At 38.0% G+C, this 13,994-nt stretch overlaps 1 protein-coding gene across 1 annotated transcript; it reads right to left on the reverse strand.

Annotated features, from left to right (window-relative positions):
• Window positions 1–10,806: 10,806 nt before the first annotated feature.
• LOC120597086 (tetratricopeptide repeat protein 30B) lies at window positions 10,807–13,669 on the reverse strand. The gene has a single exon (XM_039855773.1). The coding sequence runs from the start codon at window positions 13,418–13,420 to the stop codon at window positions 11,423–11,425; it is 1,998 nt and encodes a 665-aa protein (XP_039711707.1). The 5' UTR covers window positions 13,421–13,669; the 3' UTR covers window positions 10,807–11,422.
• Between the last annotated feature and the right edge of the window lie 325 nt (window positions 13,670–13,994).

Below are 13,994 nucleotides of genomic sequence, written 5' to 3' on the forward strand. Positions count from 1 at the left end.
AGTTTGTTTTGTTTATACATTTATCAGTTAACAGATGGTATTCCTAAATCTCTCTCATTGTAGGTATATCGGTTTACAGCCAACTGGTTGTCATTTCAAATTTTAGTCAGGCTGCACAAGGCTGCCAGTTGTTATTTCAGAGGAAGATGCTGCCAGCTGTTTTGTATTGATACTTCCTCTTGGGAACAAAGGCAGATTTTGGTGTCATCTATTGCTTCTCAAGTCTCTTTTTAAAAGAATGTTTCTGGGAAGCAGATATCTAGAGGAGGATTTCACTGAAGAGTGATAGACATGTATGTTTTTTTAAGATTGCATTCTAGTGTGAGTAGGCTGTTAAGAGGATTACTCATGAAACAGTGTAGGCAGCCTGTTATTTAGGATGCTTTCAGTCATGTAAGGTGCTTGGCCTACCTTTTCTTTTGAAATTAATACACAGTTATAAAACCTCAAATCATCAGTATACAATTTATTCTGTTACGGGACACATTTTTGTTCTCCATGTTTCAGTTTCTATTCAAGTATGAGTTGTATTTGTATCACCGAGATAACCTATTGTTGCCATACTATGTTTTATAAGAAAAGCTGACTTATCACTCATTGTATGGGAAGAACAGGTTTACCAGGAAATGAATGCCTTTATTCACACACACAATTCTAACGTTTCTGCTTTCCCATTCTTGTTGCTGAGCGGCAGAAGAAGCTGCAACAGGAGAGAAGAAGGAAGACTCCTTACACTTAATGTCTCCAGTTCAAAGAATTGTTTGGCTAAAAGAACAGTTTCAATGATAATTTTTTTTTAAATTAACCCAAACAATATGATAAATTTTTATATAAAAGTAAAGTTTCAATTTAGTTTTTAATAATGGTTTAATGCCTTTTTTGAATTACTGGTTTAACCTAAATTTTAAAAAACTGTAATGTATTACTACACGTAGCATAATCAGAAGTTCGAGATATCATATTTCTTAAATTGTAGGGAGAATATTAATTACATTTAGCAAACATTTTTACATTGAAACCTGGATATTAAAATAAGTGAAACAATTACTTTGAATCACTGTCTGTCAAGGTTCATGATTCACATTTTGAGATGGATTCTTTTCCTAATGTAATGCCTAACTTTTGATAATTTTTTAAAATTAATATTTGTTCAGATAATGTAAGTCAAAATGCAGATGATCCTGTAAAAGGACACACTGTCTATGTAGCAACAGCTCCAAAGTATTTTTGGGCAGTTTGATATGTTTCGTATCTGAAGTAGCCTTAACCAGAAAAGTAAAAATTTTAAATCGACAAAATATTTTTAAAACTTCAAAATGATAATTTTAACTAATAAAATTGGCCTCAAACTAATAAACTTAAATCTGTAAGCAAATCAAAATTAAGTATGTTTAACAACAAAAACTAAGTATTGATTTATTCATTGGTGTTTCATTTTTAATTATAAAATTTCTAGCAGACCTTTGCTTAAAGCTCTTGATATTTGACATAATTGGATGCCTGATGAAGAAATTACACTTGCCTCTAGAATTATAAAAATCTCAGCTTCATAAAATGTATCTATCCATGAAGATAATTTCTCTAATTGGTGATCAAAATGTAAAATTTAATATGGTACTAACACCTCACTGGAGTGTATACATGTTTCTGAGTAATTTTTTAAAAATAAAACTTACAGATTCATAAGCAGATTTATTTTTTTGCATGTGATTGTTATAACATTCTTTCCCAGGGAGTTCAGATTTCAACAGCTTCCGAAATTAGTATTTGATATTAGGAAACTATAAATGTAACACCTGAAATTGTTGTGTTCACTCTTCTACATGAACCTTGTGGAAATTAGTGTTTTGTGTCTTTGTTTTTCTTCTCCTACGTATGCAGGACTCCCCAATCTTGATTTTATAGTGATGAATACATTTTGTATTTGGAATCATTTCTACAGGGATCATTTTAAACACATGAACACTCATCAGTGCTATTTCGCTCTGAAAGCCTTTCCCCCACTTTCACCACCTGCTTCTGAGAGGTACCTAGGCATATTCTTAGTGTCTATGAGCTGAGTTCTTGAATATGCACAGAAGCACTTAACCTTGCCTCGTATTTCTGAACTAGCTGAAAATGGCCTCATAAAAGTAAAAGCTTGGAGAACATTGTTTATGTGAGACTTCTTAACAATTTCAAATAAGTTTATTTAAAATTTTAAAATGTGGTAGCCTATTTGGTTTTCAGTACTGCATAACACTGACTCGTCTTTCTTAAAGTAGTCATATTTCTAATATTTTATTTGATATCACATTTGGGTTGGGGTTTTAGTGAGAATGGGAACTTGCTGCTAGTGAGAAATGGCATTGATTACTAAAGACTCAGTATAAACAGGCTTTATAGACCCTTAGAGTAACTGTTGCCTTAATGTTTGGTGCAATTTACAGTGCATAAATGAATTTAGTCTTATGCTGAGTAACTTCAGCTTTTTTAGTAAAAATTGTAAAAGCCACATGTTTACTGTACCCATTATTTTACCACAAAGAGGATTAAATTCTTTCCTCTTCTGAGAAGTTGAGAGTTTTCTTCCTAAATGCTTACATATTATAGTACTGTTACTTAAAAGTTATTTGCGATGCTGGAAGCCTTCTAGTATGCATAGTTGTGTTGATGTATTTTGGAAAACTAAAGTGCAGTAAAGGATGAGCTTCCATCAGTGTGTGTACTGTACCAGATACAGATGGTCACAAGGAAACCTCTTTTTCAGAATATTCTCTTAGTAACGACTAACTTCTAGCTTGCAGTTTTGAAAATGTCTTCCTGAATCTTGGCTCCAGAGATTTTCCTTTGTTATATTCTTTTACAACTACGGCTTCTTAACTATAGTGATCAGAGAAGCCCTAAAATCCCAAGCTGAAGCATATGACCTCTGGGCTTGGTTTGTTGAGCATCCATTCTATATAAATATAGACTACAAATGGTTATTTATTATGGATTGATTGATTCACAAACTGCATGTGCTGGTGCTTGAGGCAGCCAAAATAGAATGCTGTGGAAAGCATATCTACATTTTAAGAAGCACTAATACAAGAGTTAAAGACAGCTTTAATAGCTTTTTGTTTACCACTTACTGTTTAGCAACTTTGATTTTAATTAGAGTTTAGCCTATAGTGAGAGAAAAGCCGAAGATAACAAATGCCAGTTTAGGATTGAAAATCCAGAACTGCTTTTGGCTTTATAAGTTGTGGAGACTTGGCTTTGCTCAAGGCTTTCTGTTCCCAGATGAGCCACATGTCAATATATTCATTTAATTCTTATTAATTTCAGTTTCCTAAAAGGGAAACAACATGTTTTGATGCTAAAATCCAGAAAGTATAAAAGATTTTTTTACTATGGAAATGTGTCTGATATGAAGGATGTAAGCTACTCAGCTTTCTGCTCCTTAAGCCAAACAGTGTCTCAAACAGTGTCTTCAGTGTAAAATTTATCTGTATAACTACTTGTAACATCAGCAGGTTATAGAAACTTATATTATTAATAAAATGGACCTGAGTCTAAGAGTTTTTTTTTCTTCAAGGGGAATATGAAGCTGTTCGTTTTTCTGTTTGCACATGAGTTTCTCTTTCAATTTTAGTTTTTCATCTTCATATTTTCACTGATTTGCAAACAAAATTTTTATAATTTTATTATTGAAGCATAATCAAGTATAACCTAAATATAACTAAATCTCTTTGGATTTATAGCTGAGTATATTATTAACTGGGTTTTATCACTCGAATTATTTTTTAAATCAAGATTATATCCATAGGAGGTGTTTGGTCTCCTGTGAACCTAAAGCAGTCCCATCTGAACCTTGGAAGGTCCTCAAAGAAAGAGCTCTCTTGTGCTCTTCTAACCACAACAAATCCTTAACAAACGTGCATAAGGACCACTGATATATATCATAGTCACTCATGCCAAAGAACCATCGCAGAATTAAGTAACTTTAGTTCTGTGACCGTGACAGTTTCCTTTTTTGGTTCTCATAGGAGATTATTTTATACTTTTTTTTTTCCACAAAGAAAAAAAAGAATACATTAAGTATCATTAAGAACATTTTTTAAAGACAACTTTCAAATCTGAGAGAAGGAAAAAAAATGTTTTAGTGTGGATTTCTAAGCAGCATATATTTGTTTTTAAGGCATCTTATTGTTGGCATTGTTTTTTATGAACAACATGAGAATCTTATAAAACATGTTGTTTAACCCTTAAAGAAATCTTGTTCACGTATCTGAAAAGACATGAAATCCTTGTACTGGTGATATACAGTTTCTATGAATAATTATCTTTTGAGCTACTTAAAGAATATCCCCAAAAGATCACAGTGCCTTGTTGGGATTTTTTTTTTTTTTTTCATGAAATAGCCATTATTTAAAATGAGTAGGAGAGGATATAGTCTTTACAGACAGTTTGTTTAGTTCGACAGTTCAAGGCTATTCCTCTTCAACAACATGTCAGGAATTAAGTAGCTGTATGTAGAAACACTGAAAATCCTTTCTACAGTGTTGGTTTGGATCACCAGTTCTAACATATTTAACTTCTACTCCCATATACATCTGTCTATTCAGCCAGTGGGATTTATGTGTACTTTCATACTTTTTCATTCCTACTGTTCCATCTTAGTAGCCCTAAGGTGTGGCTCGTTGGGTGTGTCATACTAAGTCCTTGAGACACCCACTATGTGCTTTTGGATGTTTGCTCACACAGCTCCCTGAGGAGCAGAGCCTGTGTGGGGGGTTTCTATTCCTTATGTGGTGTGTTAGTCCTTTTTGTGTGATGGTGCCTTCAGAATAATGAATATTTCTGTTCCTGGACAATGATAAATCTTATGAGAAATATGTGTAGGTTATATTTCTTAATTTTTGTCCTTTTTTGCTAAGCCTGTGAAATTTTTTGGCTCTGATACAACTTGACTTGAATAATATCCCGAGTCTTCCTCCAAGGCAGTGCATATTCCTGCCAGTACTGTAGTAATCTTTTGAGAACTACATGTGGGTAGGCACTTGTATGTAAGCCATTATACTGCTGTAACTAATGCATACAAACAATTCTTCTCTTTACATTTATAGTAGAAAAGTGGATATGTAGTAGGAAGGAAAATTCCTGAGAGATTCCAGGATAGCTTTGTCAATTCAGACTGAGCCATACTGTTTTCCAAAAGGGCTCAACACGTTGTCTATCTATTGTGCTTTCAGTGTATGTTTGGATTCTCCTGTTATTGCTTTTCCTAGACTATACTGTTCTATAAGCAAATGCCGATGTGTGATTTTTATGATGTGCTGGGGAAAAAATAAAACAATACCAAAACCATTGTTACAGGAATTTTTGCTTATTTTGTGTTGATTCCATTTAACCTTTGTTGACAGCATCATGCTAACTCTGAGAATGAATAGGATACGGTCTCTACCCATGAATAGTCTCTCTAGTAGTGAAAGACATATGCATAGGTTCTGATTTTGTCCCTGCCTATGGCTCCCACACTGGAGGGAAGGTTGTAGCTCTCTAGGCTCTGGAATGACAGAGTCAGACCTGTTGAACTCAGTTTTACTTGATACATTTCAATAATCACTTGCCACACTAAGATTTTAACTCATTATTCAGTTAAGGCAATTTTCCAGCTGGCTTGTATAAGCTCAGACTGAATGAACCTTAGAAATCATCTTATTCTTTCCCAAACATAAGATTGCTACTAACTAACCTCCCCCCATCCCCCATGTCGTAAACAGATAACCAGTCTTGAACATTTTTTTGTGACCAGATAGGAATTGATTGTCTTTCCAGGACCTTTTTCAAGTTCTGAAATTTTCAAGTATTAAGAGGTTTGTGCTTGTGTCTCCCTTTTCTATCCATTAATGTAACTTCGGTCTTCTGTAGTCATGAAGACTTGTCTGGTTGCTCTACTGGAGGGCAGCTCTTCAGGTATTTAAAGACAGCTCATGTTCTCTCAGATCTTCACCTGTCAGCTTTTGCTCCTGTGAGTTCTAGATCCTTCACCAACCTAATCTCTTTCTTAAAGTTCAGGTGTCAGCCTGAATATTCCAGAGCAGTACTAATGATTTCCTTGTTCTACTCACTACTAAATGCACTTTTGGTAGACGTTGCACTGTCACTTTACATTGAACTTGAATTTAACAAGTCTTACTTTTTCTGCATGTACCATTTTGTCCACATCTCCCTGGAGGCCGGTTTTTTAAAGCCTCATTACTTATACTTACCCTCACTAAAATTTATGCCTTACTGGATATAATTCCAGCTTTTGAAAGTATTAGAATCTTTACTCTTATCCAGAACATTTTTTGTCCCATCCAGCTTACGATCATCAGTAGAACTGAGACATGTACTATCTGCCTGGGTTCTCATATAAGTAAAGGCAGATGTGAGTAGTACACAAGAGCTTGCCTGATAACACATCCATGAAAAATCAGAGTTCAGACAGCTACACTTCCACTTGACATGCTGTTGTCTACCCCATATTTTTACATTTTGCCAACAAATAGGCCCTTTTCCAATGAATCAACATTTATGCCAGACAAACATTAAACATGCAATTATGTTTACTTAGTTTAACATTGTCAGCTGCCAGATTTCCTTTGCTACTCTCAGAAAAACAAATGAGGTCTCACTGCCATCATATTTCCTTTTGCCTGTGTTCACCTCGGCATTTCTCTTTTCAGTATACTTACAAGCCCATCTTCTGCCGCATTTGCCAATGTGATCTGTTGGTGGGGCCTAGTATTGGCTGATGGACAGTCTCTGAAATCTGTTCTTGCATAGTTCATCACATCCTTTGTACCTCATCTGTGCCCACATTAGAGCTGAGCAGATACTTTTTTTAAAATGACTGAAATTTGTCAGTTAAGCTATAAAATAGGAGAAGATGGAGTTCTAAAGTCAGAACACCGGAAAGAGTTATATTCTGGAAATTTTGTGTGTGCTCCACTTTCCTACCAACTAAAGTCACTTTACCTATTTGAACCTAACCTTTTGTCACATGAAAATCTCTGAAGTCCCTTCTAACTTGGTCTCAGTAATTCTGATTGAGTGTATGTATTTTTGCTGAACATTACCCTAGAATTGATCGTTGCATTAATGATTTACATTCACCCTTTATTAGCCAGACACTTTGCTGGGCACTTAACCCTAGACAAGAAGTGATGATCGTTTTCACAATAACTGTAAAATGAGTGTATCATCCCCTTTTTACAGGTAACAACTGAGGTTTAGCAAGGTTGAGTAAAACTCCCTGTTGGGACCTAGGTGGTGGCATTGCTGAGATATGGAGCCAGATCTGACTAAATCGAGTGCCTCTGTGATGGCTGCTTCACTGCTCTAGGCTGCTTATGCTCTGTAGTTGGTCTGATGTATACAGAATTTCTGCTTTTTAGATTATTAGTCACTGCCCTCTAGAGAAGGGTACAAGTAAGGAAATTGAATCTCCTAACTACGGAGTGGAAGCTGCAGTTTTTATGACTACATGCCACAGAAATACCAGGAAGCCTTTTGTCTCAATTGCTGTCTTTCTCTGTAAATGTTTAATCCATTGATACATTTATAGGTTTAATATGAAACTCATAAAAGGAAATGTTGAATTTGATAGACTTAATAAATTTGCATTTTTATAACTTTAATATTGTATCCTTTTGAGCTGCACTTAAAAATGTAGGAATAACCTACTATAAGTTATACATCTTTCTATAGAGAGACTGGAAATTGAAAGGACTGTTTAAGATTAAAAAGATGGTTTAATATAACGTAAAGCCAATCTAGATTCTTTGGAAAGTCACAGTTTCTTGAAACTGCTAACTTAAGAATTAAGGTTGCTGCTGAAGGATTTGAGCTACATTAGGGGACTCTAAAAAGTTGCATATATTTTATAGCTAAAATAAAAGTATAAATTTAAGATCTGGTTGTTACAGTCATGGTAATTATGTGGTTGGACAACCAAGAATCCAGAGTTACTGGCTCATCACAAAATGTGCTGTTCGACTAATAGTAAGGGTAGAGCCCAATAAGTAAATCCGAAAAAAAAATGCTATTTTAAGTACAGTGGTAGCTCAACAAGGGCTAAGAAGCAGTTAGTGAATGGTGGTTAGTGAGCTGCAAGTCACACTATTGCTAGGAAGCTAATCAGTGTGGCAGAGAATACCCTCAAGATATCCCAACCTCCCAGACATTTCCAGATAACCGTAGTAATTAAGAAAAAGACAGATTAAGGAACCTAAGACCAAAAAAAAAAATATATTAGAAAATGATGATGGTCACCTGAAATGGAAAAACTTTCTTTGGTGATGTTATCCTTTTAAAATTGGGTAGTTTAGATAGCCACACCCTGCTTACCTGGACAGACTTCCAGCACTGCTAACCCTCTGTGGAAATGGGCCCAAGCAAAGTATAAGGCAGAGGAATCAGAAAGTTACTCCCTTAAAGCTTCCCCTCCAAGCCATTTACCCATTTATCTCACATTTCTTAGTAAGCTTATTCATTTGGGCATCTAGCCCTTAGCCTCCTAGAAACAAACTGTTCTAACCTTGGACCAAACATATCACTGATAATTCTTTATGGATTCCATCTGAGGGGCTCCTCTGAACTCTGAGAAGCCATCAGCCCTTTGGAGGGAGGGTCATCTCCTATGATGACAGCTGTCTCATTGCCCGATGACCCACCTCTATCCCCATACAGTTTTTCCAATTCCCGGTTGTCTGCTTCTCATGAATGGGTCAGGGTTAGCCACTGTACACCTGACCTTCACAAATGACATTAGTGTGAACATTTGTGCCACAGCTGAGGCTAAATTCAAAAGGGGTTGTCATGAAGAATATGAGTCCTTTGGCAGGTGTGTCATGTCATTGATCAAAGGAGTCTGCTTGGTTGTTTTGCACAGAAAGATCAAGTTCTTGTTTGTGTCTGAGAAAATGAAAATAACTACTTATGTAAAAACACTTGCTTATATTCTGAACACGTGGAAACAAGGTGTTGACTAATGACTAATATTATGAAATGCTGGATTTAATATTTGATCCATTTAAAATATGCTATGCAGATATTATGAAGAAATTTTAAAGGAATAAAAGCTCTAGAAGTATAGGGAAATCTTTCTTGTGAAAAGTGCTTTTAGCACTGAGTACATAATGTCCTAGGAGCATAGAACAAAGCTTTTCATCAGAGCTTTAGGAATGAAAGCTTTCATTCAAATGGCAAAATATGGACTCATTGTAAAGTCATTTGCCTGTTAGCATCAATAAGCAGAGCTGAGTACTTTGAAGGAGAGTTTAAAAGAAGCATATCCTAAGAATAAAGGACAATAAGTGCCTATGGAGTTAGGAATGCTCTCACCCTTCCCAGTCTCCTCCAGTGCTCTGACGGTGTGGTTCTTGAGTCTTTGCTGTCACTAAGGCAGCAATCTATCAATCCCGGTGGGTGCCTCTCTGGAGAGCCAGAGTAAGGAAGGGGACAAATGCCATGATTGACCTTTATTCCTTTACTCAGTGGAAGGAGCAGTCAGGACTTCCTGATGCATTACTCACCAGGAAATCCCAACTGCCCAGCGGCAAGGGGTTAAAAACTGTTCTGAAAAGCTTTTTATGTTCTGAAAAGCTAAATTACACATCCATGCAAAACAAAAACACAGAGCACCTGGGTAAATAGAGTGTGGCTGAATAAAGGCTGGGCTATTTGCAAAAGAGAATCTGGAAAACATTTACTTTTGGATGGTTAATGTTACACTTTTATGCCTTTTTTATTTTTTTTTTAAGAAAAAACTTTAGAGGAAATGTGCAGAAAATATCAGAAGTTTAACATGGCTGTTGAAAATAAGATTTCGGTTCGTTTACTTTCCAACTCTTAAGGGGCTGTGAATATTGAGAGGGGCACAGAACTACTGTGCAAGGAGGCAGCAACACTTTTAGTACAAAAGTTGTTAAACAAAGAACACTTCCCAGAGACATAATTGTGCAATGGGATGTACTGAAGAGGTCATTAAACACTGATTGTCCTCCGAATATGGGGCCAAATATCAATAGTAAATGATATCAGCTTCAAATTAAAATGCTATAAATTCAAGAACATTGGACTTCACACTAGGTGAAAATTTCTGATAGGTCTAATAGAATTTGAGCACTCAGGAGGTCATGTTACAGAGGATTTATGCTGAGCATACTTCATCTGGATACCTATGTGACTAAGTGATTTCTTCTTGAAGGAAAAAAAATCATATCGTTATTGCAAGGGTTCACTAACTTTCAGTAGAAAACTATTCGAACTACAAGAAATTGCTAGTTCTATAGGTCAAAAACTTTCAAAATCAATGGTTTCATATAATTCAACCTAATACTTTTGTTTTTTCTAAGCCCGGTCAGGTTGGGGTTGACAAATTTATGGAGAGAATAGGGGTGGGGAAACAAATTATAAAGATCTTATGTGGTACAGCAAACACCTAAGCAGAATGAGTGGGATTCTCATTGGGAGGGTTGTGTGCATGAAACTAGTGTTATGAATCTACCAGATAAGGTTTGAGAATTAACTTTTTCATCTGTGACGTAGGCAGAAGTTTGGTGGGGTAATGGGAATAGTGTAAATTTTTCCTTATGTGAGAGGCTACAATATGCAAACAACTCCAGCATTAACATATCCTAAGTTGCAAACACAAAAGTAGAATTAAGAACTGAGTTCTCAGGGTACCTCTTCTATTAGTCACTGATAGAGATAAGTGAGACCAGAATTAGAAAAGTAACAGTATATCTATCTTGTTCATGTATTCAAATTATTAACAAATGAAACAAAAAAATATAAAATTTTTTGTACAATTGTTTATTGTCTCTACAACATAGCACCATAATTCTGTTAAGAGCACAAGATTTCCCACTGAATCTTGAACAAAAAATGAAAACATAACCTAAGTAATTTTGGTTAAAGCATTACACCTATACTGAAAAACCCTGTAACAAAACATCCATAACTCTACGTAAAATGAATGCATTACAAATTAATATAATTATGAGGGTAAATTGTGAGAATAGAACATGCAACCCTGAAAATTATTGTTTAAAGCCTAGAAATTCTATACATTAATCACTGAGTTCTAGGCTCGATAGTGCTAAAAGTCCCTATGTACTGTAAACCTTGTTCAGAGGACTCTCAAAATACAACAAAGCACAAATGATTACAAAGAAGAGGGAACATAGGCACTCCAAATTCTAATATTGACCCCATTCAGTTTTTCATTAATCTAGGTGTCAAATTCTTATATTTCACTTAGTAAAGATTTTTTAAAAAGGTATTTTTATTATAATTTTAAAGTGTACAAAGTTCAACATGTAACAAAGATGCCAATAGCTAAATATAGATAAAACAATATAAAATCCATATATAAAGACATTATGATAAAAGCTAATATAAGACATGACTACATATTCCATCCTATAATCTCATAAATCAAAGCTTTTAACTGTCTGGATTCGTAGGTGACTGTATTCTTTCCAGTATGCATTCTTTCTTCTTCCAAGGGTTGTTCAATAACGGCAGGTACGTTCCTGCCATAAAGTTCACAGTGTTCTAGAAACTGGACACATTCTTCAACAACAGTATCACGAAGCATGATTGTGTGTTTTGACATGTTTTCTAATAAGGACAGGAAACATCTTTTGGCATAATACCAGGTATCAGTTCCCAGTTTTTTATGATAAGGTTCCAAGCTTTTGATAACTCGAGAAATCCCAAAGTCATAATTTCCTTTGGCACAGTAAAGCGTCCCAATCACCAAATTTACAATGCAGAGATGGTAGATTTTCTTATCTGGATCATCATAGGAGAGCTGCTCTTCCTCCTTCTCAATCTTCCTCATCAATTCCTCAGCTTCTTCATTCTGACTTGTCATAATGTATGAAACACAGAGGTTAGCCAATACAATAGCACTGACATTCAGGATGTTGTCATAATGCTTCTTGACTATGGGCTCATAAAAACCAATGGCTTCTTTGTATTTGTTTTCCTGCATGAACAGGACATGAGCCACATTCAGCTTCCACACATCATGGTCATTGCAGAATTCCACAGATTTGCGGAAGATCTTTTCCACCATTGGATAATTTTCAAGGTTCCAGTAGATTTTTGCCTGGGCCATCAACACGGGAATATACTTCTCCAAGATGTCATCATAATCATTCACTGCCCTTTTTACAGCTTCATCATCTCTATTGTGTCTTGCTTCCTGCACTTCTATGGTGAGTTTCCGGAGCTGCTCAGTCAGCATCCCTGCTAGCCCATCAAGTTTAATGAACGCCTCTTCAGGAGCTGTCTGGCAAGTGATCATGGCATCCAAGAAGTCATAGAGATAGGGTGTGAGGAATTTATAAGTCAAATGAGCATTTTCTGCCAGGACATCTGCTGCCAGGCCAAAGTACTCATATTTACAGTAGAGCAGCAACAGGTTGCCAAAGGTCTCTGGGGGAAAGGGGTTCTGTTGGAGCAAAAACTGTAGCTTCTCAAACCCTTCTGTAGGTCTGGCATCCATGTTCATTAGCGCCTGGTTGTGCAGGGTCACGGGGTCTAACTCTTCCTCTGCCCTGGGTGGCATGTCAGTGAGAGCTTCCTGGGCCGCCTCATAGTTTCTCAGTTGGTATTCTATGGCTGCCTTTAGGTTGAAGGCTTCCACCAGAGCAGTCTGGTGAAGCACTAACGTGTTGCCAACACTGCGAACATCAATGCCCTCGGTGGTCATGCCCACACCTAGCTCCGGGTGCTGGCGGATGCCACGCTCAACAATGTCGGCGATATGCTTCAGCGCCGGGGCATATCTCCGACTGCTGTAATAGGCCAAGGCCAGGTTGTAGGAAAGGTCAGGCTGGTAGCCCGAGGCCTGAAGGGCTGCAAAGAACTTGGAACATGCAGCTTCATACTGACCCTCCTTGTAGAGTAAACAACCCAGGTTGACCTGGCCATCGGGCTCGTTCTCGCCCCCACCGTCTTCTCCCCCTTCCCCATTCAGTAGCTGCTCCACCAGGCTCCTGGCCCCAGGCAGATCGCCCTCGCTGTACTTGATAGCGGCTTGTAGACGGAGGACCCGGCTGTGGTAGGCGGGGTTGTCCGAGAGCAGGAAGGCGACCCGGGTGGCCTCTGGATAAAGGCAGGCCTTGTATAGGGCTTGGGCCTGGTACAGGCGGTACTGCTCCAGTTCCGGGTGCAGCTGGCTCAGCTGCTCATAGCACTCGGCGGCCAGCGAGAACTCCTGTAGGCGGTAGTAGCAGTAGCCCAGCAGCGACAGGCCTGCGCGGCTCCTCGGGCTCCGCTGGAGCTCTCCGCCCAGCAGCTGCGCCGCCTCGGCGTAGCGGTTATCCCGGATGAGCCGGTACACGACCGCGGTGAACTCTCCGTCGGGGATCTGCGTATTGCCCAGCCCCGCCATAACCGCTACGGCGGTTGTGCGTTTTAGTTACCAAGGCAACAAGCTAACCGGAAACGGAAGACCATAAAGAAATTATTTTTTGCTCGTTCCCAACGTTACTCTGCAGTAGAAGAACCCGACTAGGATTGGGAAGAAGTCACTAATGTGAGGGTCTCCATATCTGGTCTCGCCCCTCACGAGTCCAAGAGTGTGAGCGGCGTTACGCTTATCTATCGAGAGGAAACTCCTCCAAGTAGTTCAGAGAGGAAACTCCCCTTCCCTGCATGCACCGGTTCAACCGCGCCGCCGCTGGGTATGTGTCCGCGTTGCATGCTGGGAGGTGTAGTCTCTGTGGTATCGACCCTCGGTGGTCGGGAAATGAGACTTTCGTGGACGTCTGTTCCCATTGTAGGTGAGGGTTGTTGGCTGCTTGTTGCGTCACCTCGGTTCCTGGCGCGTGGAGAAAGGTTTACGTTCTGTGTTTTTCGAGCCTTATCCACTGTGTGCAGCATACAAATGGTGTGATTCAGCGTACACATGGTGATGGTTCTCGTTGTTTCAGTGAAAGTAACGAGAATGGAAAAGTTGGAATGTA

The sequence above is a fragment of the Pteropus medius genome, unplaced genomic scaffold, assembly GCF_902729225.1.
Source record: "Pteropus medius unplaced genomic scaffold, Ma_sr-lr_union100, whole genome shotgun sequence".
NCBI classification, from domain to species: Eukaryota; Metazoa; Chordata; class Mammalia; order Chiroptera; family Pteropodidae; genus Pteropus; species Pteropus medius.